Source organism: Archocentrus centrarchus, chromosome 8 (genome assembly GCF_007364275.1).
Source record: "Archocentrus centrarchus isolate MPI-CPG fArcCen1 chromosome 8, fArcCen1, whole genome shotgun sequence".
Taxonomy (NCBI): domain Eukaryota; kingdom Metazoa; phylum Chordata; class Actinopteri; order Cichliformes; family Cichlidae; genus Archocentrus; species Archocentrus centrarchus.
The window spans coordinates 19,932,117-19,958,457 of NC_044353.1; the positions used below are offsets into that span (position 1 = coordinate 19,932,117).

The 26,341-nt window shown below is 38.7% G+C and overlaps 1 protein-coding gene across 1 annotated transcript; it reads right to left on the reverse strand.

The window, feature by feature from the left end:
* Positions 1 to 581: 581 nt before the first annotated feature.
* On the reverse strand, positions 582 to 11,064 carry LOC115785166 (nuclear GTPase SLIP-GC-like). Its single transcript, XM_030736660.1, has 22 exons — positions 10,867 to 11,064; positions 10,639 to 10,720; positions 10,053 to 10,165; positions 9,858 to 9,902; positions 9,533 to 9,557; positions 9,302 to 9,373; positions 8,904 to 9,000; positions 7,372 to 7,588; positions 7,058 to 7,258; positions 5,852 to 6,058; positions 5,587 to 5,753; positions 4,607 to 4,673; positions 4,449 to 4,536; positions 4,184 to 4,305; positions 2,800 to 2,973; positions 2,561 to 2,709; positions 2,341 to 2,455; positions 2,108 to 2,216; positions 1,882 to 2,012; positions 1,572 to 1,653; positions 1,378 to 1,464; positions 582 to 1,095 (listed from the first exon to the last, which is right to left on the reverse strand). The coding sequence occupies exons 2-22, from the start codon at positions 10,703 to 10,705 to the stop codon at positions 1,082 to 1,084; spliced, it is 2,349 nt and encodes a 782-aa protein (XP_030592520.1). The 5' UTR covers positions 10,706 to 10,720; positions 10,867 to 11,064; the 3' UTR covers positions 582 to 1,081.
* Positions 11,065 to 26,341: the final 15,277 nt, after the last annotated feature.

Genomic DNA, 26,341 nt, shown 5'->3' on the forward strand with positions numbered 1-26,341 from the left:
AGGTCTGAATTAATGTTGAAAGAGAAAAACAACAAGAAGAATGTCTTTGTGAAAAACAGAAACTGAAAGTAAAAACTGTGTTCATGTCATCTACATTATTTTTACATACAAATCCATCCTATCTGAATTCAAATAGTCTACAGTGTATGTAGGATATATATAAGACGTGGCTTATACAGGTGCTGGTCATAAAATTAATAATCATCAAAATTAAAAGAAATAAACATTTGAAATATATCAGTCTGTGTGTAATGAATGAATATAATTTACAAGTTTCACTTTTTGAATGGAATTACTGATATAAATCAACTTTTTCATGATATTCTAATTTTATGACCAGCGCCTGTATATTACCATTAGTTGTGGTTTGTGTTGCAGGGAGTTTAACTTCTGGGTAAAAAAGGAACAAGTACAAATTTTGGAAAAATAAAAAAAAAACATTTCCATCTTACAACTAAAGCATATGCCTTTTATTCAACGGTTATTGAACAGTTTACAAGATCAAATACATGCATGCATTTGGAATCAGTACTGATTAGAAATGACAGAAAACAAAATGATATCGTAGCTACTACTTTATTAATCATGTGACATCCCCCCCAAAAAACATTATATACCAGTAAAGAAATATTTTTGTCAGAAATTGATGTAAAAATAGTAAATAATAAAAATAGTAAGCTTGTAGGTGTAAGGATAAAACTGACAAACATTTCTATAAAGTCCAAACTCTAATGCCAATAAACCATAATTAAACACATACAATTTAAAACATTAAAATATGCTATAGTGAGCATAAAATCAATAAAAATCCTAAAAATCAAAATTTTTTGTATATATCATCATCATCTCTGGTTTGAATCAAGTAGAACTTAATAATAATAATATATTTCTTGTCTATCTCTGATTTAACATGTGGTGTAAAAAAATATCATTATATGACATTAATTAAAAGTGGAAAGTACACATCCACACTGCATTAAAAGGAAATAAAGAATAAAATAAAACTTGACTTGACAACAATGACTGATAGTATCCAGAGACCTCAGATGTTCAGTGGGTGATCAGGCCTTTGTTGGTTCTCTCACCAAAACAAATCTGAAACATTCAGAAACTGAGGTCAGACATTAAAATCATTGTTATCGAAAGTTTATCCTCCCTTATGAAAATCCACTATGATAAAACCATCGTTACTGCATAAAAACCATAGTTAACCATAGTGGATTTTTGTGAGGGCAAAAATGCTTTGAAAAATTCCTCAAACTAGAACACATCATTCAATTAAAGTTGCATGCAGCTGCTGCTGGATGGACCGGTTCTAATTTAATTAAAAGCAACATTTAAAGCCCTTAAAATATACAATGACATTTTAAGATTTACCCAGTTGCTGATGTGACATTTCTTCATCCTGTCTGCTTTTAAGTTCATCATAATGTTTCTTCACCTCCCTAAGCTGTTCTGAAAAAACTAAAACAACAAATCACTTTTATTTATTATATATTTATTGTTTTTGATATACATACAGCATTACTGGTGCTCAACAATAAAGATTTATTTTAATATATTCTCTTTACCTGGGAGTAAGCAGGCATAAGTCCTGAGTGAGTGTTTAATGGATTCCTTCATGGTTTCCTCAAGTTCCTTCTTGATGGTTGTCTAATTTAACATTAGAGCCTTTATTACTTGGGTACATGCATTTAGAGTCACGGTTGTTAAAGTGCATCAAGTGGCCCTCTTCACTTAGATTGGACAATAGTACTAATGCCCACATAAAGGTTTGTATATTCCACTTATTTATAGAAAAAACCTTGATATGAATGAAGAACTTTATGCAACACAACATAGTTTATAATATCATGTTTTATACTATATATTGTGACAAACCTTCATGTAATTCATCTTCTTCAACATGTTCTTTTTTGCTTCCTCATACATTTGTTTATTTGAGTACACATATCTCTCAATAGTTGTTCTCATATTATTCTGAGCACCGTCGCCTTCAATTTTTTTTGCATCTACAAGAAAACAAAAAATGTGCCAAACAAACTTTTTATGCCCAATTGTGATGAATGCAAATGTGTATTATAGTGACAGGTTGTGTCTTTCTTACCTTCATAGCACTTTTTCATGTTTTCTTCAATTGTCTCTCTTAGACTTTTGTAGATAATTTTCTTCTGGTCCAGGATTATTTTGTTGACTTGTGTCTTATTTTCATCCTCCTTAGAAGAAGAAGAAGAAAGAATTAAATTAAAAATGAAATTATATAGCTAATACAAACATGCTATTTATTCAGTGTGTAGTTAAATTCTGTTGACTGACAAACAGGATTGCTTCATCTTTTACCTCAGTCTGGAGAAATATCAGTTGCAGTTCGACATCTTTGTACTTCTGAATCAGTGATTCGGTGCCAAGTGAAAACTTACTGATGACATTGAATAATCCACCTTTAACATCATTTCTAAAATAAAAAAAAATGTTTCATAAAGCCAATACTGACAGATCTGTTTGACTACTAATATAGTGTGTAAATATGTGGTGCTGTTTAGAATCTGTTTGTTCTTACGGGAAGGTTTTCCTGAATTTTTCATCAATGCTGTCAGTCAGGCAAGAAGCCAACATCACGTTGAGGTTTATTTGTTCCCCTTTTGTTGTTATGTGGGTGCCATCTTTCTTAACTACAGCCTGTAGTGTCTTGAAAAAACTTGGATCTTTCTAAAAGAAATCAATAAACCATTTATAAACACATGTTCACAGGAAGTGCAAAATCTGTTGCTTTGTTATAATTATAATTCATATACGTACACGGTCTAGAAATGACTTCAGTTTTTCTTCAGAGGTTTTAGAATTATTGACCCCCTCTCTGAGACATTGGTCAAAAGCCTTGATAGCTTCTTCAACTGCTGTTTCCACTTGAACAAGTTGTTCAATCATGTTTTCCTCAAGCGCTTTACTCACATCATCTGCTTTTTCAACACCCTGAAATGAAAGGGAAAAAAAACATTTAATATATATATATATATATATATATATATATATATATATATATATATATATATATATATATATATATATATAGTCATCATTTTCATCGACAAACTTTTTTTCATGACGGTAACGAGACGATAACTAAATAAAAACTATCAAAAATGATAAAAACGATAACGAAATTAATTGACACTTTCGTCAACGAATGAAAATGAGATGAAAATGCTGGGCGGGACGACATCCAATCAGAACTTATTTCATTTTGTGAAAGGGCGGGACAAGTTAGGAAAACATCCAATCAAATGCACAGTTGCACAAATCTGCTCGAAACCCGGGAAGAACAAACTAGCCTGTGATTTGTCGTTCCTTCCAATAGAACTAAGTTATGTAACCAGTGTCAGCAGGGAGAAAGAGAAGAGCAGATGTATGGACACATTTGTCCTTTGATGTTGTGACAAACAAAACGATGTGTAAACCATGTGGGGCGACTATCTCGGGTAAAAACACGACAAATCTTAAACGAAATCTGCAAACCAGTCACCCAGATCTCCGTGTAAAGGTAAGCATTTTAATGTCATGCAGGGTAAAGTGTTTTTCCCAGTTTAGCGTTTGTGTTTAGAGAAAATCTCCACACCGCGTGGATTAGCCTTTCCTAAACGCTAGTATTATCTCAGTAAGGTGGTGTTAATGATCAGGTATGTGGGAAGCAGGTGAAACACTAATGTTAATATTATTAATAATATTCCATAACTTTTAAAAAATGTTTAATTTTGTGTAAGTGTGTATAATGACTAATTCAAGGGAACTGAAGAAAAAGCATTTACATTTTACACCCTTTATATTTTAGTCGACTAAATTGACTGTAGATTTAGTCGACTATATTCTTATGATAATTTCATCGACGAAAACTAAAACTATTCAGATGACTAAATCATGACTAAAACTAAATTACATTTTCGTCAAAAGACTATGACTAAAACTAGATCAGAATTTGCTGTCAAAATTAACATACACATATATATAAAATAAATCACAAGTATATTCTAAACCACCATCTGTTTTTTTATGCAGCATTTATGAAGTTTTGTCTGTCTTAATGATCAGTATCTGTCAAGTATCCTATAGTCAGGAAATCTATCTTGATAACTAAAATTTCATTCATAAATTGTCATTAATATATTGTTCCACATGGATAACTTGCCTGTTTTCTGTGCCTGGCTCCTTCAATCAAAGACAGAATCCCATAAGCTCCAGACACATAAATAAATGTTTCGGAGTGGCACTTATTGAGGTTTTTCAAGAAGTCTTGAAGTTTGGGTATTTCTGTAAATAAAAGCAATTTAAACATTGCACTATAAATCTAACAACTAATTTCTTTCTTAATTAGAGGGGGAAAAAAACAAGGTATGCACTGAACAATGTATTTTTTGTCAAGCAGAAAATGTCTTTATATAGAGACTACATACCATTGTCATCTTCTTTTACACAACTGTCTTCTAGGAACTCTTTAGCACTCACTGTGAACACTTTGAAACAGTCCTCAGTGAAGTGTTTCTAAAGAAATTAGTTTTAAATTTAATGAAGCCGTTATATAAATTTTATTTTGATAATCTGTAAAACTCACATTTATCATGTTCAGTTCCTTGAATTCGTTCTTCACTTTTTTCTTGGCATCCATGTTTATTTTGACTCTTAAAAGGGCAGGAAAGGAAACTGCATTCAGCATAATTATACAGCCATATGTCAGGAAAAAGTGTAAGAGTTTGTTTTTGTTTTTTTGTTTTTTAATGAATTTCCACATAGAGTGCAACATAGCATGAAAAACTTTAAAAACTTTTACCACATCCAAAAAAAGGTCTCAACAAGATGAGCATAATAACAGGACTGACCATGTTGACCCCCACCCTCCTGCTCTCTTTTTCTCTTCTGATGTCTTTTGTTCTGTTCTTCTGACCTGTTTCTTTGAATCCAAGATTTTTTTTTCATGGTTCAAAGTTCAGTTCAAGGTTAAATATGCACACTGTTATACAGATTCTGCAGCCCAGTGTAGTTAACCAAAGTAACAGTTCTGACTCACATCTTTACACTGGACCAAATGATCAACAGCTGCTATCCTGCAGGTTTCTGTTTGCCTCAAAAGCTAACACCACAGCTCTGCCCACTCTGAACCTGCTCCATTCACAATGACAAGACTACCAGAACAACAAAAAAGTCTGCTATAACCCAAGGCCTGCAGTCCTTGTTGCATCTCATAGAGAAGTCCCAGACACACCCACTCTCACTGGCCCACTGACACAAGCCAGCCTGTGACTGCAACTAAATGATAACATAACTTCAACTGCATTATGATTAAAGTTGAGATTTTTTTTTTTTTGGTTAGCATGTTTGAAATGATCTAAATTGAGTGGAAATAATGCAAATTTATTAACACTGTTCTGGGTCTTGTGTGTTCCTAATGCATGCATGTTTAGTCTTGACAGTATTAAATGTCTTTAATATACATTTCATTGCAACTATTAAGCACTTTTTTCCACTACATCCAGCACTATGATTTTTAGAATTTATTTATTTAACTGTGCACTTTTGACATCTTAACTAACTTACCGATCATCTGAAGGATCAGAATGGGTGCAGATAAAGTGAATTCGCTGGCACTGACCACCATTTCCAATGTGGCCACAGGCATTTTCCAGGATCTCCCAGGCTTCTGTTTCTGATGCTGCTCGTTTGATTTCTGCCACAATCCACACAGTAGAGCAATCTCCAACCACCTGAAGGGAAATGTTAGCCTGTCAGTTATGAATAATTAACAGAAAAACGTGTCTGCAACACAGCACAAAACAATAAACAGTGAATGTTAATAAATTACTTGTTTCCACATTTCACTCCTGCTCTTGTTACGATCACCATTCCCGGGAAGGTCCACAACTGTGACGTGCTGGAGAAGATCATTTTTTGGCACCCTGACTGTAACACACTTCACTAATGGCCAGTACCACTGCTGTGCTGTATTTCCATCTTCGTGCTTTGAGCCATCCTTTGTGTATTTAAAAAGTTCCTCAGATAGCTCTTGAGCCTGCAAGAATTAACATAAATAAGATAATGTAAAACATTTGACTTGCTCACTGAAAGCATTTTGCAAATTGGATGAAAGAGGTAGTGCAGCATATAATATGACTAAAAAGCAATGTAACTTTTAGTGACACTCTGCAGTATTACTAAAAGTTACAATCAAATCAGTAAATTTTAAACAGGAAACGCAAAAGTGCAGACAAAGGATTTATTTGGGGAGAATTAAAATTAACGTTTTATGTTCATGTTTCAGGATGATCAAATTTGGACATGCATTTGTATCACAGGAGCATAGGCTAATGCACAAAAATAGTATTTTAAGTGAACCCATAAGCACACTCAACATCAGCAGCTCGTACTGGCCCCTTTACCAGTGTTTGATATGAAATTGCTGAGAGTGCAAACTTCTTGTAGCTTTATTTATTTAATTCTTGCATTTACTGCCTGTTTCAAACCCCCTAACAATGTTTTAGTGGGATTCAAATTTGTCCTTTTCCCCCTTTTGTTTCAAGCCCTTTTTTGATGGAATTCCTACGGTGTTTAGCATCTATCTAACAGGACTCTAACAGGTTCTAATCACTGAAACCTGTTCTGGAACTTTTTGGTTGTTATTTTATGGACTTGGACGTATAATAAATACAGTTTTTTGATTTTTGATTTCTTTAAATAATCTAATCAGTCAATTTGTGCAGAGGTAGAGTTAAAGATGTACCCAATATTTCCATACAAGGGTGTTAACATAGAAAGGTGATTACCACTGTTTTATTAATGATTATCTCTCTTGGTGGTTTTAATATTTGTCAAGCCAGCTAATTAAAAAAAAACTTGATATCTTGAACTTGATCCATAGTACACTGTTGCTGCAGGAACAGCTTTGTAATGATTTTGATCTGTAGCACTGAGCAATTTTTATAGATTATGGTGTCTGTAAACTATTTAAAAGTCTGTCTTTTCAAACTCAAAACATGAATACTTTCTATAATAGGAGAGTTTGTGATCTTACTGTGTTACATTCCAAAGATTTCTTCTCGGACTTCTCAGAAAGCTTTGGAATATTTTGGAAATGCTCATCTTTCATGAGGAATTCAGTGGATTGGTTTTCCCATTCTTTTCCATACAGGGCTGACAGCTTTCTAGCCATGTCACGATAATCATCAGTACCTTTCTTGAGAGTGTGCCATGACAATAACTCTTTATGCCACTCCTAAACAAACAAAAAAAAGAAAAAACAAGTTTGTGTTTTTTTAAATGTTGTGTTCAGTAACTAGCAACAACTAAAGAGAAAAGAGAAAAATAAATACTCAAATTTTATTTTACCTCTTTTGTAATGAACTCAATCTCTGCCTCATACTTTGAGCTGTGCGTGTTAGCTTCCACTTTTATCATGACTGAGGTGCATGCACTGACACTTCCAAAAGGTAAAAGATTTTTCTCATTGATGATGGCATTGATTAAAGAGCTCTTTCCAGCCCCAGTTTTTCCAAAGACACCAATGAGTTCCGTCTTGTTAGTCTCCAAATTACTGATTTTATTTCTGTTGAAGAAGATTTTAAATGTGCATTTATTTATTCAATGAAAATCAGGAAGCCATCTCTTTGTGAACAACTTGTTAAAGAACAAAATGTAAAAGTGGTTCGATTCGATACTTTTAAATTGAAAATACAAAAAAATACATGGATATAAAAGATTCTACTGACCAGCTATGAATGGGAAAAGGCTGGTTTCTGGTACAAAGCACTGTATCCATTTTATCTAATATAGAAGCTATTACTGATGCAATTAATTTATGTATAACTGTGTATAATGGCTTTTTGTATTAAAAACAATTTGTACTCTCATGTTCTTGTGTACAAGTACAGTTGTGAAATTCCTTCACTACTAATTTCCACTGTCAACTATTTGTGGTATTATAATAAAGTGGAAGTGATTGGAAAACACAACAACTCAGCCACGAAGTGGTAGGCCACATAATAGTGTACAGAGGTCACCAACTTTCTGCTACAGACCTCCAAACTTCATGTGGCCTTCAGATTAGCTCAAGAACAGTGCGTAAAGAGCTTCATGGAATGGGTTTCCATGGCCGAGCAGCTGCGTCCAAGCCTTACATCACCAGGCACAATGCAAAGCATCAGATGCTGTCATATATCTGTCAAGCGCCACTGGGCTCTAGAACGGGAAGACATGTTCTCTGGAGTGATGAATCACGCTTCTGGCAATCCGATGGATGAGTCTGGGTTTGGCGGTTGCCAAGAGAACATTACTTGTCTGACTGCACTATGCTGAGTGTAAAGTTTGATTGAGGGGGGATTATGGTGTGGGGTTGTTTTACAGGAGTTGGGCTTGGCCCCTTAGTTCCAGTGAAAGGAACTCTTAATGCTTCAGCATACCAAGACATTTTGGACAATTTCATCCTCACAATTTTGTGGGAACAGTTTGGGGATGGCCCCTTCCTGTTCCAACATGACTGCACAACTGTGCACAAAGCAGGACCATTATGAGTGAGTTTGGTGTGGAAGAACTTGACTGGCCTGCACAGACTTCAACCCTATTTCACCTTTGGGATGAATTATAGCAGAGACTGTGAGCCAGGCCTTTTTGTCCAACATTAGTGTCTGACCTCATAAATGACCTTCAGGAAGAATTATCAAAAATTCCCATAAACACTCCTAAATCTTGTGGAAAGCCTTCAGAGATGAGTTAAAGCTGTTATAGCTGCAAGGGGTGGCCTTACATCACATGAAACCCCATGTATTAAGAATGGTTCATATATGTGTGAAGGCAGACAAGTGAATACATTTGGCAGTATAGTGTATGTCCATATAAGAGAATGCAGAAATTTTAATACTCACTTTAGGAGAGCACGCAGCTCTTTGTTGTCATTCATATCATTTATTTGATCCTTGACATTTCTCATTATCTCTTTCACCTTATACAGGATTCTTTCTTCTGTCAAAGTGAAAGTAAAAAACTGTTTACCAGGAACCAGTTTAATACAAAAAAGAGGAGTGTATCAGATTCTTACTGATCACTTACTAAAGAAGTCATTTATGGTAATAAGTTGAATGTTCATTGTTTGAATCTAAATCTTACTTTATATTAATACAATACTTCAGACACCAGAAACCCAATTAAAATGTATTTTCTTTGTCTGAGGCAAAGTCAGACATTTGCTACACAAGAAAAAATCATTGCATACGAGACTGATCCTAAAGAGAATGAGAATGTTAATACCTGAGAATGTTACTACCTGTGTCACAATGTCTTTTAGTTGATGGCTGCAAATTCTGGGATTCATCCTGATGATCCAACTTTCTCTTCCCTTATTGGATTTTTTAAAAAACAACAAAAAAAGATGTGGTACCTAGGTCTGTCACTGTATCCAAACTTGCTCTGAATTGAGTTATTTAATCAAAACTAAAATGTTTCTGCTTTCAAAGTTGAATTTCCTATATAATATGTAAGATAGCATGTAACTCACCTTTTGAACTTGTGGATGGCAAAACCTGGGGATTAAATATTAGATTTTTTTTTTAGAGTTATTCACATATGCTCACCCATCACAAAAAATGTAGGCACTTGAACAAATGCATCCACTATCTACAATGAAGTTTAGATTTATTTTTCCAATCAGAAGTGCAAAACTCTTCAAAATTTAATCCAGAAAAGTAGCAAGTGCCTCAAATGTGTAAGCATTAAGAATAAAGGCCCATCAGTTCATTATATGCCTGAAATTCAATGTAATCCTGACCTCATCCGAATAAGTTGCTTCTTACCTAATCAGAATAAAACTGCTTTTAACTTACTTGAGCAGAAAAATCAGCTGTTTCCTGATTCGTGCTTTGTTCTTTCTATTAAAAAATGTAAAAAGATTTAAATCCATAACAGTAAATAATTGATAAAATTCCAGTTAACAGTTAAAAAAAATAAGGTAAATAGAATTGCCAAGAGAAGATTTATCAGACGAGATGTGAAGATGTGCAAATAACTTAAATTGTTACCTTTAACTGGTGAAGTCTCATCTTAAATATTAACCGCTCACGAATTCTTGGGAACAACTCAGCTATGTCTTGATTGTCAAGAAAAAACAGGCTTTCCTTGGTAATTTCTTCATCTGTAATTGAGTATTTAGATAAATATTAATAATCATAATCATTTTCAAATTGCTAATCATGATCATTTCCAATTAATAAAGGAGAAATAGGTATGGACACAGCTGTTTTTTTACATTTTTAAATACCATTTAGCCTTTTTCCTTTAGCTCATGTAATAAATTGGTTGTGTATGTTGTGTGCACCTTAATTCTCTTGTATTTTACACATCAGTTTTCTCTGTTGTGTGAACAACCTTCAAGATGCTACATAAAAGCCCTTATCTTTGTGTTCTGTGAAAGATGTACACATTTTTTATTCTACTTGCTTATGTACTCTAAATACACAAAAACTCAAAAATTATGTAATTACATGCTGGACATGTTGAATAGCTAAACAATATTGCAGAGAATTAAGGTGCACAATATTTAGCTGTAATAATAGATGCTGTTTGCAGATTACAACCATATAATAAGTATGAGTAGTAATACCCTACCTTTAAATTTGTCCACCCATTGACTTAGATTCCACTCACGCAGTTTGTTTTGCACAAAATTATACATGACCAAGAACAGCTACTGTAAGATAAACAATAATTTCTAATCAAACATTACTGCTTGCCATATTAGACATTCATAAGTAATTGTCCCTTAATTGCATGGATTGAATCATTATGAGCAGAAAAACTGATAATAAAGTCAGATCAAAAGTTCAAACTGCTCACCTGTAATCCAGAAAATATGTCTCTGGAGAGGGTGAAGTCAGCAGGGAGGCACAGAGTGTCAACAAGAAAAAAACATCAGGCTGAAACGAGCAGGAGTAGAAAAAAAACAGTTAAGGCTAAAAAGAAATTTCGAACTACACAGCTCTGATGGAACAATAGACTGTTTGGCAGAAAGCAAATAAAAAGGGACCTGTGAGTAGCAAGACTGATCACGAAATGAGTAACTTGGGAGTGGGGAATCAGGTAAATGACAAAAGCAGGAAGGGCTGGTGTTACTGCATGGCTGATAGGAGTGGCTAGATGTGAAATAACTATCATAAAGATAACATCAACATCAAGAATGAATTCTTCAAGAGAAACAGAAAAGAAACCTCTGTCAAATGAAAAGTAATTTAAATACTGTATTCAGGAGACAGACCCTCTTATGATGATACTTTATTAACAGAACACCCATCCAAGAACACAAACAAACAAACAAACACGAGGAGATAGGTGAACTGTGGCCATGCTGCCCCTCTTCTGGAGGCACTGCCATTAAAAAGACAGAAACAATAGCAAAAAAACTGGGCAACTGTGGGGCTGACTCAAACTCCCCTCCTCCACTAATAGTTCTGATAAAATGTGGAGTTCATCAGCAGCTAGGTCAGGGAGATCAGTCCAACACAGGTCAGATAAAGGCAGGACAGCGGGGGCGCAGAGCATCTGTTTACAAAACATCCCGGAGAAGAATGAGATAATTGACAGTCCACGACCGCCAGGGAGCCAAATTTCTGATTCTATGACATGTTTTGGGTACAGACTGTACTGATTAATTTGTTGACATCCTTTAGTCTTTCTGGCACCTCTCTGTGGTTAAAAAAAAATCCAATTCATCCGAATGGTTCGTTCCTTTGCCGTGCAGAACAGATACATCTCCAAGATCTAATCCATGTGAACAAGCTCCAGATATACTGAGTCTGAGTTTGAGTCTGTAACTTCCTGCATTCCCATCATAAGCAGTCTTAACAAGGCCCAGACAGCTGCCCAGACTTCCTGAATTGTAACAGCAAGCTAGGTATCTCCAGGTCCAATTCGGAGAAATCCTAGTGTCAATATGCCAAATGTGTGTGTCCTCCATTGTCAATACACATGCAGCTGAAGCTAAAACCCTAAATAAATGTTGTTTTGACAGTAAAGACTCTTCTAACCACTGTGAGTATCCTGAAATCAAAGGTTTACTGTAATTTGGCTCAAGAAAAGTATCTTTTGAGAGATAACACATTCAAAGCTAAATCCATGTTAGAATCTAATACTGATCGAATGTGCACGCCTTTGAGAAATTTAGTTCGCCTTTTTATCCTTCCCTTGTTTTTTTTAACTCTTGTAGACACTACGGGATTGCTGTTATAATCAGTATATTAAACAAGCATAATAATAATATCCTCTAAATAGCTGTACAATCAGTCCTAAAAGCAGCATATTGTTAATGCAACCTTTTCAATCTTGATGTTGTCTTCAGTCTGAGCACAATCAAAGGGCATCTCAAAGAAAATGAGTTTAAGAAAATATATGCAGTGTTTGCTTCCTCCATGTGGTGTCTCATGTAGTTACAGTTCTTGCTTGTGAGTAAAAATAATATTGGAAAGGTAACTTTAGTATTGTCAGGGAATTGCAGTAAAACAAAAGTAAAATGTTTTAGCTTATTACATTTGATAACTTTTCTAGGAAATCTTTAACATCTGGAATATTTCATGTTGTACAAGAGTTTTGTTGTTTTTTTTTTTCAAGTTATGATATCAATCATTTCTATGTGGACAACATTTTAAGGACAAATAAAAAAGAAAGCAAGGAAAATTTTCATCTACTCTTTGGATAGTTCACAACAATCTCTGCTTTACTCCTTTAAGATCAAAACTTTTACATTTATTCTGAATGTGACAAAAGCACCTATCACATAAATGAAGACAAAGGCAAAGAATAAAACAAAGAAAAGTGTTTTTGACTTTTTGTCAGGCAACTGAATCATTTGTAGTCCAGGTTGGAAAATTGAACTCTTGAATTTAGAACCTGTGAATCTAGAAAATCATAGAACCAGTTTTAGCAGAGCACAGATTTTGGACTGTTTCCTCATATGTAACCGTTTCTTTTTTTTTTTTTTTTTTTTTTTTTTTTTTTTTTAGCCTGTCATGTCTGGTAGATCTTGCAAGCAGAACTGTGATCTGAATGCGTTGTTGTGCCAAACATATTTGCTATTTCAAGATGAGCTCTATAGGTTCTCAATAGGCTCTTCTTGTTGATGTTTTAACCCTTTATTTTATTTATCTGAGTTATTTTTCCACATACTATGTAACAGCCAGAGCTGACAGGCTGAAGAAGAGGAAAATAAAGAGAAGAAAAGGGGAGAGAGAAAGGGAGCAAAAATTAAAAAAAAAAAAAAAAGGGGAAAGAGCACAAGTCTATTAATCAGATACTTCATCACTTTAACATATAAAAAAATACTATCAATACTTGCAAAAATAAATTTGTGTGTGAAAAACAAAACTAACAAAGCATGTTACGCACACCAACAATTTTGTTGAGTTGTGATTGAGTGGGCGTTTGTGTCTGTGTCATGTTTGTGTCTGTGTCATGGAACGTACTTACCAATGAGGGCAAAACGCTGCAGCTCCACCCATCAGAAGCCAGAGGCAGGTACGGAAAGCCCCCGGAAACCCAGGCCACCAGCAGCCCACCAAGAGCCAGGAAGACCCCCGGCCACTCAGTCCAAAGACAACCGCACACCTACCCCAGCAGACGGGAGAGGGTGGTCTCAGACGGAGCCCCCCCAGTCGAGGAGCGAGGGCTCCAGGGAACCCAAGGCGATGAGAAGCCAGCCCCCCCCCAGCGGCCAGCCCCCGGCACCGGCCGGCGGCAGGGCCCCCGGGCCCACGGCACCCAAGGACCGCCCGACCCTCCACAGAGCCCCCCCCCACGCCGAAGAAGCCAACGCAGCCCCGCACCGCACCCCCAAGGGGGGCAGGCCAGCACCCACGCCAGAACACCCAGCCCCACCCAGGAACCCCAAGGCACCCCCATCCCAGGGGGGTAGGGGGGAGGAGGCAACCAGCAAGGAGCGGCCAGGAGGCAAGGCACAAGGCCCAGACCCAGGTCCAGCCATACATACAAACACACCCAGACACCCGTGTACACATTTATACACAGATACTCATACATGCCCATACATACTTACCCACACACAGATATGCCATACATACACATTCACTCACCCACCCATACTCACGGAGACGGTGACAAATACACAAAGACACACATTCATCCATAGCTACTCACCCTCTGAAGGCGGGGCAAGTGGAAACCACCCCAGGGCCAACAGCGACCCCAGGACGCCACCAGCCCGGTCCCCAAGGAACCACCCGACCCCTACCCCGGGCGAGACGCAAGAAATCGGGGTGTAAGATGACCCATCCACCCCTCCTCCTCCCCAACTTGTAGGTCTATGTGTTAATGTTTGTGAGTGAATGAGGTGTATGTAACCGTTTCTGTTCATTTTTACTTTATTTGTTAATATTTCTGCAGCCTCTTCTAATGCTTCTTTGATGATACTGTGAATGTTGTGATCGAAGCATGATTCACACCAACTAATCTTTTTTGAGGAGATCAGACTTTGTGTTATTTTACATTACATTACTCTACATTGTATAAATGTTTTTACTTTCCGAGGAACCACAAGTAAGCCAGCAGTCTGAGAGCAAAGTGCTTTATTGGGGTGATACAGTCCTGTGTCACACTTGATGGCCATGGTTCAAAGTGGGCCCACCTCCTTCTCAAACTGCAGACAACAAACAGCTTTATGAGCAACAGCTGGGTGATGCAGATGGAGATCTGGTAGGAGGAGTAGGGAAGGAACAGAACGGCAGATGCCAAACCCCAGGCTCCGACTTCTCTGGGTATCATGCTGTGATCCACCAGCAACCAATCAGCACTGGGGACAAACCAGAGAAGTGAGACAGCAGATTAATGAGGATGACAGACAAACAATATGATAAGTTCTGGCCCAACACGCCGAGGTCATGCATGACTGGGAGGATGTGGAAGGAGCGGCTTATGTGAGGAGTATGGTAGGGAACATCCAGAGGGTGAGGTTGGTTGCTGTGATGGCTCAGAGGCTTTTTCAGGAGGGCAGGCATACTGAAGGGGAAGTGAATTTCAGTAGTGAGTGAGTGAGGGGATGAACAGTCCGATTGATGAGATGCGGGTCACCAAATTTCTTTACACAACAAGAGACACAAATTAATAACATAGACAACTTTATCATTGACTCGAGGAGGCTGGAGGTCGCTTTACGACAAAGGGTAGCAGACACTCTGGGGAAGACAGGAGGTTAGATCTGAACCTTAAATGCAAGAGCAATAAGTGAGAGATGCACCACAGGTGTGCAGGGCCTTAGCGAGTCAGTCTGCCAGCCTTCTGGAACAAGGTAGAAGAAACAAAAAGAGAGCCAACACAACAACACACAGATCTATGACACTATGAGGTCTTTAAGATAAGATGGGGCCTGATTATTCAAGATCTTGCAGTGAGGAAAATTATTTTAAATTCAGTTCTGGATTTAACAGGGAGCCAATGAAAAGACTACAAGATTTTTATTTACTATTTACTGAAGGCCGAGATAGTGCCATCCAGAGTAATAACTGGTTAGACACACTGTTTCTGTCAAATAATGCACAAAATAAAAATACACATATTTTTGTGTGAAAAGTTATGATTATGCAGATTACATTGGTCTTGATAGTATTTAATTAATTCATTAATTTTTAGCTTTCTTCCCCAATCTGACACCTGAAAATAACTTGGTGACTTTGATACAATGATAATTGAGACTGGAATGTCTACATGACCTTGTGGCAGGTGTTTATGTGAGACTGACTCACATGTTCTGTTTTGTTACCTACACCAAGGATGTTGTGTTTTTGGGAGCGCTTGCATGTGTATGTGTGTCATTCTGCCTATAAATACGACAGCTTGAAAAGTTTTGAATGAATTCTGATAAAGGTTTTTAGGGGTGCAGAGTGGGGTCATGTTAAGAATCTATTGAAATTGGGCTTGCATCCACAAAGGTCTTCAAGGTCAATTGAATGATTTATTGGTCAAAAATTAACAAAATGTATTATAACTTAGAAACTATGATTCTTCAAAGTGTCATGTGTATATCAAGAGGATCTGGAAGGAGAAGGTAACAGTGGTCCCTGTGCTAGTCAGAACACTTAAAGCAGGGGCCCCCAATCTGGGAGACGGGCTCCAGCAGATTCCAGGAACGACATCTGAGATCTTTGTTCAGAACAGCTAAGATACTGCGCACAACCCAGTTTGTGTGTATACTGCTATATAGACAATTTGACTTTAGAAAACATGAAAAAAGTTAAACTTACGTGGCCCTATATAAAAAAGTAATTGCCCCTTAAATCTAACAACTGATTTTGCCACCTTTAATAGCAAGATCTGCAATCAAGCGATGTTTCTTGGAAGATCTGTTTTGGTCATCCCCCTCAGAAATGATGAACAGTGACAATAATCAATCTGGGTGAGAGGACATCAAAGTCCTGGACATTAAAACTGCTTCATCCCACAAGACCACACCAAACTACTAAGAGTTCCAGAAGAAAGGCCTGGACGAGATCATTTGTTATTCCTCTTCATTTGCTGCAGCGTGCTCATTTGTATATTTGTTTTTTTCCTGAACTAGTGTGCTAAAGTGCACACCAGTGTTAAGATACTGAAACAAGAAAACCTTTTTTTTATTTGTAAATTTATTTAAATTTTCTTGTACTTTCTGGGAAGTTTTGCATTACATGAATTTGTATATGAAAACAACATGTAAATGTATGGTCTTAGAACTGGTCTTTAGAGTTTCAGTTTGTGTTTATCAATCAGACAGTCTTGTTTTCATTCTCTTTCATCAGTAATGCAAATCTTGCTCACTGCAGCATTTCTGACCTTGTTTAATGTGTGTCTTATTGGGAAGAAACCTAAAAATTAATTTAAAAATACTATTAAGAACAACATAATCTGCATAATCATAACCTCCATCCATTTTCTTCTGCTTATCTGGGGCTGGGTTGTGTGGACATACCCGGAACACCTCACCCAAGAGTCGGCCAGGAGGCATCCAAGTCAGATACCCGAACCACCTCAACTGACTCCTTTCAATGTGAGGAGCAGCGGCTCTACTTTGAGCACCTCCGGAATGGCTGCACTCCTTACCCTATCTCTGAGGGAGAAGCCAGACACCCTTTGAAGGAAGCTCATTTCTGAAGCTTGTATCCATGATATCAATCATTATCACAAGCTTGTGACCATAGGTGAGGGTAGAGATTGACAGGTAAATTGACAGCTTCACTTTTATTCTCAGTTCTTGTTTTACTATACAACATACCAGTGGAGCTTGTGCATCACTGCAGCTCAGAGGTGGGAAGTAACGAAGTACAAATACTTCGTTACTGTACTTAAGTAGATTTTTCAGGTATCTGTACTTTACTTAAGTATTTATTTTTCTGACTACTTTTTACTTTTACTCCCTACATTTTTACACAAGTATCGGTACTTTCTACTTCTTACATTTTCAAAACAGACTCGTTACTTTTTAACACGTCAGGGAGAAGTTTGCGTTTCCGGTCAGTGCGCCGTCAGTCATCAAGCGATCTGAGCCTAAACGGAGGAATATTAACATATAAGAGACAATCGTACTGGCGTATCCTCCATCGGCTTATCGGGTACAAATTGATTAAATACACAAACCCATATAATTAATGTATCATTTATAGCGCTATAATTAGGGGTCACAGCGGGCTGGACCGAGTCCGTAAGTTGCGCTGCGGCACATAAACAGCTTAGCTAGCGCTACTGAAGAGGAGCGAGCATGAAGGGAGTAACGTGTGGCAGGTAAATGCAACGTTTCTAAATGCTCAACAAATATCAGCAAACACACAAAGTGTGTGCAGTTTGTCACACAGTGTGTCTGCTAGCTAAAAGAAGAGCTGCTGTATTTCAGGGAGAGCAAAGAGAGAGAAGTTCACTCAGAGATGGAGAAAGAGGACAGGAGAGGAAGAAGAGAGGTTAGAATTAAAGGTAAGGACTGGAAAATCAACTGAAGTATGCTGACTTTGTGTTATTCAAAGATTGTATGAAAATACTGCAGTTTAGTACGTAATAAACAGGTTATCTTGTACTGTATTTACAGTAAAGCTCTGTGTTGGTGCACAGAGGCTGTGTTCATGGTCAGAGTTACAGGTTACATCAGTGCAGCAGAGATGAGTTTGAATCAAAGCTGCTGATGCTGAGATTCATTCACTGAATCCAACATTTCTACAGCCTGTATGCTGTCAGTGTAGGGGATGGAGATCAGCTCAGAGAGCTGTGAAATACTGGGTTACATCTTTGTGACTTCAGTTCATCCACACAGAGCAGTAAACCTCAGAGCAGCAGCAGCAGGTCAGCTGATCACAGCCTGCACACCAACATCATTTACTGGAGCTCACAATAGAAATTTGTGATTCTTCTCCCCATGCAGAGCCACTACAGCTGATCTTAGGGTTCCTCCACCTTCTGAATCCCACTGTAACCCCTGAGTATCCTCATGTTGGTGTTTAGGTGGAGACACAGTCACCCTCTACTATGGAGGACACAGAGAACAGAGCTGTGTTTAAATTCCCTTTCACAGTTTGTGATTCAAGCTGAGTACATTCATTAGAATTAAAATTTAGATTGGAATAACGTTTGTGTTCTCATGTATTATTTTATATTATTACAATAATATATAATAAGGTTCAGTTAGCTTTACACAAAAATAGCAGGTAGAAACGTCCTCCAAAGAGCTACTTTTACTTTCTTACTTTGGTAAAAGTCGAAGTACTGGTTCAACTTCTTTACTTAAGTAAAAGTAAAAAAGTACAGGCTCTGAAATTTACTCAAAGTATTTTTTAACACAAGTACTTGTACTTCTACTTAAGTACAGAATGTTAGTACTTTTGCCACCTCTGCTGCAGCTCCAATCCCACTGTCAATGTCCTGCACTCCTTTCCCCTGACTCATTAAGAAAACCAAGAGATGGGTGGCTGTGGCTCAGGAAGTTGAGCAGGTCAGCTACTAATCAGAATGTTGGTGGTTTGATTCCTGGCTGCTCCAGTCTACATGTCAAAGAATCCTTGGGCAAAATACTGTACTCCAAGTTGCTCTCTGATGCAACCGTCGGAGTATAAATGTGTGCAAATGTTAGATGGTAAGTACTTGGCTGTAGAACAAAGTTCTTGCATGAATGGGTAAATGAAAACGTGTTGTATAAAGTGCTTTGAGTGCTCATCTAGAGTAGAAAAGTGCTTTATAAGAACTAGTCCATTTACCATTACCATTTTATATTTGGGTCAGAAGCTCATCCCTGACCCAGAGTGGCACTCCATTTCTTTCAAGCTGAGTACCATGACCTTAGACTTAGAGGTGCTAATTCTCATAATGGCTTTAAACTACTCTACTGTGAACTGGATGCTACCACCTGATTAAACCAACAGGACATCATCTGCAAAAACCAGGGATGAGATTCTGAAGCTACACCAAGAAATTTTATCCATAAAAAATTGTGAACAAATTGGTGACAAAGGGCAGAGTCCAACACCCACTGGAAATAAGTCTGACTTATTGCCAGCAATGTGGACCAACCTCTTGCTGCAGGCCAGACATTTCATACTCCTGCAACACCCCAACAGGAGGTTACCACCACCAGGCACCACATTATAGCCACAGCTTCGTGCAGCAGCCTCACCAGTGGAGGTGTGAAACATGGTCTATTCGGACTCAATGTCCTCAAGCACCCATGAAATTAAGCAAGCCAGGGACCATGTCCAGCCTCTCACCGAGGGCAACTGCAGACTGTAACAGTTCAGCCCCTCTTCAGAAGACTGGTTCAAGAGCCTAGGCATTGATAAGCAGCTCAGATGTTAGATGAAGAAAAGTTCTCCAAAAGGAGAAATTAAACCCAAAATGCTGCATGAATCTAAAAGGCTTACTTGATAGGTACTCTTTAGTCGGGCAGATGCAGGCTAAACATCAAAGAAGGGGCACTCTGTCTTTTGGTAAAGCAGTTTATCAAATTTATTCTGAGAACAAATCGGCAACAAAAAGAAAGCAAAGCAAACAAAACAAAAACAAACAATACATACTGACATACATACTCAATCTTCATCAAGGTCAAGCAAGTAAAGGATATGACTGAGCAAGGCCTCTTAGTATCTTAGATGTGGCCTCCTTAAGATGAGGCAGATTTGGACTTGTAAATTTTTATCTTTTCTGAAGGGGAGGATTAAAACAGAGGTCCATGTGCGTGCGTGTGTATGTGCGTGTGTGTACATGAGGGAATGACTGGTACGTGTGTGTGTGTGTGTACGTGCGTGCTTGTGAGAGTGTGTGTGTGTGTGGACAGCTGGGCCTGGGTTGGTGGCTTGCCAAGCCTTGGCACCTGTGGGACACGGAGGGTGGGAGTTACCCCTCCCTACCGCTCCACGCTGCTCCCCACTGGTCGTCACTGCTGCCCCTGGGGTGTGGGTGCCCGTGGGTCCCGGGGTGTGTGGCCGGATGTCTCGGCATGGTTTTTGGCCTGCTCCCTTGGCGGCCGTGACCTGGGGGTGGCTTGGGCCTCTTTGGCGCGTGGGGGGGCTCTGCCGGGTGTCGGGCTGCTCTCGGGCGCTTGGGGCCTCGGGGGCCGCATGCCTGGCTCGTGCTGGGGGTGCCGGCCTGCCGGGGGGGGTGGGCTGCCCGTCGTCTCTGGCTCTCTGGACTCTAGCCCCTGGATTGTGGGGGTTCCGTCTGTAGCCTCCCTCCTTCCTCTTCTGGGGAGTGTACGCGGTTGCCATCGGGATGTGTGGCCCCAAGTCTTCTGAGCTCCTGTGCTGTGGATGGCCTGGGTCCCCTGGGTCCTTCCCTATCTGCCTCTGGATCGCGGGGGGCATGGTTGCAGTTTCTCGCCCTCATTATCGAATACATTGCATGACAAAGGCGCATACACACACATTACTACAAACAATAAACTTGTGTGTGTGTGTTTGTGTGTGTGTGTATATGTAGGTGCATATGGGTGTGTGTATGGATGTGTGTGTGTGTGTGTGTGTGTGTGAGTATATCAACCCCTTTTATTTTTTTTATTTTTTTATTTTTTTCTATCTCCTTTCTTCCCCCCCCCCCCCCCCCCCCCCCCCCCCCCCCCTTTTCTCCCCCCCACCTCTTGTTCTTGCCCCTTCCTTGTTGCCTGTCAGACTTGGCATGAATAACTAAATAAAAAGATAAATAAATAAAAATAAAATTGCAAACATTAACAAGAAGAGCCTATAGGAAACATATAGAGCTGTTCTTGTCAAAGCAAATATGTTTGGTACATCAGTGCATTCGGATCATCATTCCGATTGTGAAAGATGCCAGACATGACAGGCTAAAAAAAGAAAAAAAAAAAAAAAAACAGAGGTCCATCTTGAACAAAAAAGCTCCCGAAGTCCCAAGATTATTCTGTGAACATCATGTGCTAGGTGGGATTATTATTGTTAGCCAAAGTAATGTTTTTTTTTTTAACTTAAACATGCAGAAAAAAAGATCTGAAATGGTCATCATTATATGTACATGCTGCAATTTTTAACTGCATGATTTTCTAATTTAGCACAGGTTCAGTGAAAGCACAATATTTACAAAAGTGGGATCAGAGAGAGATTAAAAAATAATACAAACAACCAAAACACCCTGCGGTCAGTGTGTGATTTAAGGTTAAAAAGGGTGTGCTCTTCTTGCATGATTCTATCTGCTTTGGGTGTGTGCAGTGGTAACAGAGCAGCCATTGATGTCTTGAACCAGGAAAACACACACACACACACACACACACACACACACACACACACACACACACACACACACACACACACACGAAAAGCTCATCTGTGAATTTAAATAAAGACAAGGTGAATATTGGAATATTTCCTTCATCATGTGTAACTTCCTGGAGGAGGGTATCAACTTTTTGCCCATGCAAAAGCAACCTGTTTATTCAAACCACTTTCTGAACACAGGGTGTACTGTACAATCTGGAAGTGTGCATTTAAAACACAGAGGAGGTGTAAATGGCAGAATCCCAGTAGTCTGAGGATGCGCCCATATAGAATATGTGACACATACCAGCCATAATGCTACAAAATAAATGTTAATATTAATAGCTGCTTCCATCTTCTTGATCTCAGTCATCTTTCTCTCTTTCTTTGCCCTTTCCACTCATACTACTCTTCTCTGAATCTCTGTCAATAATGAAATTTTAAAAAGATGTACGCTTAATACGAGATGTATGATTTGACTTCTAAAAAACAAGCTGCTTATTAATGTATACACAACAAGGTTGGGAACACTATTCACAACCAGTGTTGTTTCAAATGCATCTTTCTGTTTTGAGTCTAATGAGTCCTGCTTTGGGGGAAAAATATATTGTGTATGAAAAGTAGTCAGAGAAGGGTTAGGTGAGAGATGAAAGCAATAATGTTTTTAGCTAAGCATTGGGAAGTACTGTTATAAATACTATGTATGATTCTGAGGGTACCAGTGTTAAAATGTTTAAACTTCATACTATTTAGATTAACTTAATTTCATTTTTAAAAAAAATCTGAATCTGTGTTTCCCTTCTTTACATTTTGAGCCGACTCCATTAACTTTATTTATTTGTTGAAGTGCGTGTTTGGAATGAATAAAAAAGTGTAATCAAGTGTCCTCTGTGGGATCCAAGCCAGTTTGAGTAACAGCTGCCACTGAAGCAGGAAAAAATAGTTTGAAGAACTTGACAAGTACAGAAACAAGATTCTGAAATTCTGGGATAAAGTTTCATGGGCTGATGAGACAAAGACTAACCTTTACCAATACAGTAGACGTAATGCTATGGATTGGGCTTGCATGGCTTCTTCTGGGAACAGCTCATTAATCTTCATGGATGATGTCATGCATGATGGCAGCAGTAAAATGAACTCAGAAGTCTAGAGAAACATTTTGTCAATTTGAAGAAAGATGCAACCAAACTGACTGGGGAGTCTTCATCATGCAGCAAGACAATGATCCAAAACACACTGCCAGAACTACAAGACTTCATCAGGGGCAGGAAGTGGGAGGTTTTAAGGCTGGCCTTTTGGATCTCCAGCTTTAACCCCTACAGAACATGCATTTATCTAATAAAGAGAAGACTGATGAGAGTAACCCTCCAAAACAAACAACAACTGAAAGAGCTCGCAGTGAAAGCCTGGAAAAACATCACAAAGGAAGAATGAAAAAGTAGGTTTTTTTTGTTTTTTTTACCTGTCATGCCTGGCAGTGGTTCAATTCCACCTTGGCCCAGGCCTCTCTGTGTGGAGTTTGCATGTTCTCCCCGTGCTTGCATGGGTTTCCTCCGGGTACTCCGGTTTCCTCCCACATTCCAAAGACATGCACTTACTGGGGTTAGGTTAATTGGCTACACTAAATTGCCCATAGGTGTGAATGAGAGCATGAATGTGAGTGTGAAAGGTTGTATGTCTCTCTGTGTTGGCCTTGCAACAGGCTGGCGACCTGTTCAGGGTGTACCCTGCCTCTCGCCCTATGACAGCTGGGATAGGCTCCAGCACCCCCGCGACCCTGAACAGGATGAGCGGAAGCGAATGGATGGAAGAAGTGCTCTATAAGTTTTATATAGGCTATTTTTGTTAATTGTATTTTTATTGTATTTATTCTTGCCAGATCTGACAGGCAGGGAAAGAAGAAGATAGATGGAGAGTAGAAAGAAAAAAGTGAAAGAGGAAAAAAAGGGGGGGGGGCAGGAAAAAAAATAGAAGATAAAAGCTACACATACATATGTTGGAACTGTTGTATGTAAATTTATTCTGGTTGTTATGAATTATCATAGCTTCTGTTTCTATAAGTTGATCATTTGTTTTCTATGTTATATTGTTGTCCCTTTTATCTTGATGAGGACACACGCACACACACACATACATGATTACATCATGTGAAGTGAGGGATGTTGTTACCTGAGCTTTGTGTAAACATACGTGATATAATCATGTGAGCGAGTGAAATAAAACAGCTGTGAAGGAGGTCGTCCTTCTGAGATCTTTTCCTCTTCGTTCCGAGAGAGCTTAGAAGACGGTCCCCCTTGCAAGTAAATTAAGAGTTGCGTGCTTTGTTCCATGTTTCATAAAATGATCTGAATCTATCAACATACATACAGGAGGAAGACCCCAGATGGAGCCCCCACGGTCAACAGGCAAGAGCCCAGAGAGCCAGAGGCAATGAGCAGCCCACCCCCTCGGCAGCCCCCCCCCCCAGCACGAGCCGAGAATGCACCCCCGAGGCGCCTGGGAACCGCCTGACACCCAGCAGACCCCCCCCCCTCCCCACGCCAAAGAGGCCCGAGCCACCCCCAGGCCACAGCTGCCAAGGGAGCGGGCCAGAAGCCATGCCAAGACATTTGGCCGTGCACCCCGGGACCCCCAGGCACCCACATCCCAGAGGCGGAAGTGACAATCAGTGGGGAGCAGTGGGGTTTTAGTCATAATTTAGTCATCTGAATAGTTTTAGTTTTAGTCTAGTTTTAGTCGACGAATTATCGTAAGAATATAGTCGACTAAATCTACAGTTGATTTAGTCGATTTAGGGTGTAAAATGTAAATGCTTTTTCTTCAGCTCCCTTGAATTAGTCATTATACACACTTACACAAAATTAATTTATTAAAAGTTATGGAATATTATTAATAATATTAACATTAGCATTTCACCTGCCTCCCACACATCTGATCATTAACACCACCTTACTGAGATAATACGAGCGTTTTACAGCAGGACACGCTCTGAAAGGTACAGGGCAGTGTTCAGGACTAAGATTAGGAAAGGCTAAGATCTGGGTGACTGGTTTGCAGATGTCGTTTAAAATTTGTTGTGTTTTTACCCAAGATAGTCGCCCCACATGGTTTATACATCGTTTTGTTTGTCACAATGTCAATGGACAAACGTGTCCATACATCGGCTCTTCTCTTTCTCCCTGCTGACACTGTTTACATAACTTAGTCCTACTGGAAGTAAAGATAAATCACAGCCTAGTTTGGTCTTCCCAGGTTTAGAGAAAATTTGTGCAACTGTGCGTTCCTAAATTGTCCTGCCTTTCACAAAATTAAATAAGTTCTGATTGGATGTCATCCCCACCAAGCATTTTCGTCTTGTTTTCATTCGTTGACGAAAGTGTCTTGTTTTCATCATGAAAAAATAGTGTCCCTGTGATGAAACTATGATGAAAATATTTCGTCAACAAAATTAACACTCAGCAGCAGTCCAGGCCTTTTTGTCTTTAGCTCAGGCGAGACGCTTCTGACGGTGTCTATTGTTCAAGAGTAGCTTGACACAAGGACTGCGACAGCTCAAACCCATATCTTGCATATGTCTGTGCGTGGTGGTTCTTGAAGCACTGACTCCAGCTGCAGTCCACTCTTTGTGAATCTTCACCACATTTTTGAATGGGTTTTGTTTCACAGTCCTGTCCAGGGTGCAGTTATCCCTATTGCTTGTGTATGTTTTTCTACCACATCTTTTCCTTCCCTTCGCCTCTCTATTAATGTGCTTGGACGCAGAGCTCTGTGAACAGACAGCCTCTTTAGCAATGACCTTTTGTGTCTTGCCCTCCTTGTGCAAGGTGTCAAAGGTCATCTTTTGGACAACTGTCAAGTCAGCAGTCTTCCCCATGATTGTGTAGCCTACTTAGACTGAGAGACCATTTAAAGGCCTTTGCAGGTGTTTTGAGTTAATTAGCTGATTAATGTGTGGCAGCAGGTGTCTTCAATATTGAACCTTTTCACAATATTCGAATTTTCTGAGATAATGAATTTGGGTTTTTCATTAGTTGACAGCTATAATCATCAAAATTAAAAGAAACATTTGAAATACATCAGTCTGTGTGTAATGAATGAACATAATATACAAGTTTCACTTTTTGAATGAAATTATTGAAATAAATAAACTTTTTCATGATATTCTAATTTTATGACCAGCACCTGTAGGTTCCTGTTTTGGTCAGTCCTGTGTTCCCTGTGTTTTGTGCTTGGTTTCATTTTTCTGTTCATTTCTTCGGTTCATTGTTGCATCCTCGTCTGTGTTTCCCTGCCTGCTGTGTGTGCATCCTCGTTTGTTTTCCAAGTGTGTCACATAATAGTTGATGTCTGACCCTAGAGTTTATATTTTTGGTATTCTGGACTTTATTCAGTTACAGCACTGAAGCTGCCTTAAACCTTTAATTTTTCTCTTGTGCGTCCTACATTTGGGTCCACCCTTGCTTGCCACATCGACTAACGGTGACAGAAATAGCTTTGTGATTTTTGTTTGTATTCATATTTATTTATCTTTTTTGTTTATTTGTATTGTGTCACATTTTCTGAAAATTTTGTGAATGCGAAAGCCCGATGTCAAAAAATGT

Bases quoted from the DNA above. Each gene is read 5' to 3' on its own strand.
- LOC115785166 (XM_030736660.1), bottom strand. From the start codon at position 10,705: ATGTATAATTTTGTGCAAAACAAACTGCGTGAGTGGAATCTAAGTCAA. The intron at 10,166-10,638 runs GTAGGGTATTAC...ACTCAATTACAG, and splicing joins ATGGGTGGACAAATTTAAAG to ATGAAGAAATTACCAAGGAA. The intron at 5,754-5,851 runs GTAATTTATTAA...ATTTCCCTTCAG, and splicing joins GGAGTGAAATGTGGAAACAA to GTGGTTGGAGATTGCTCTAC.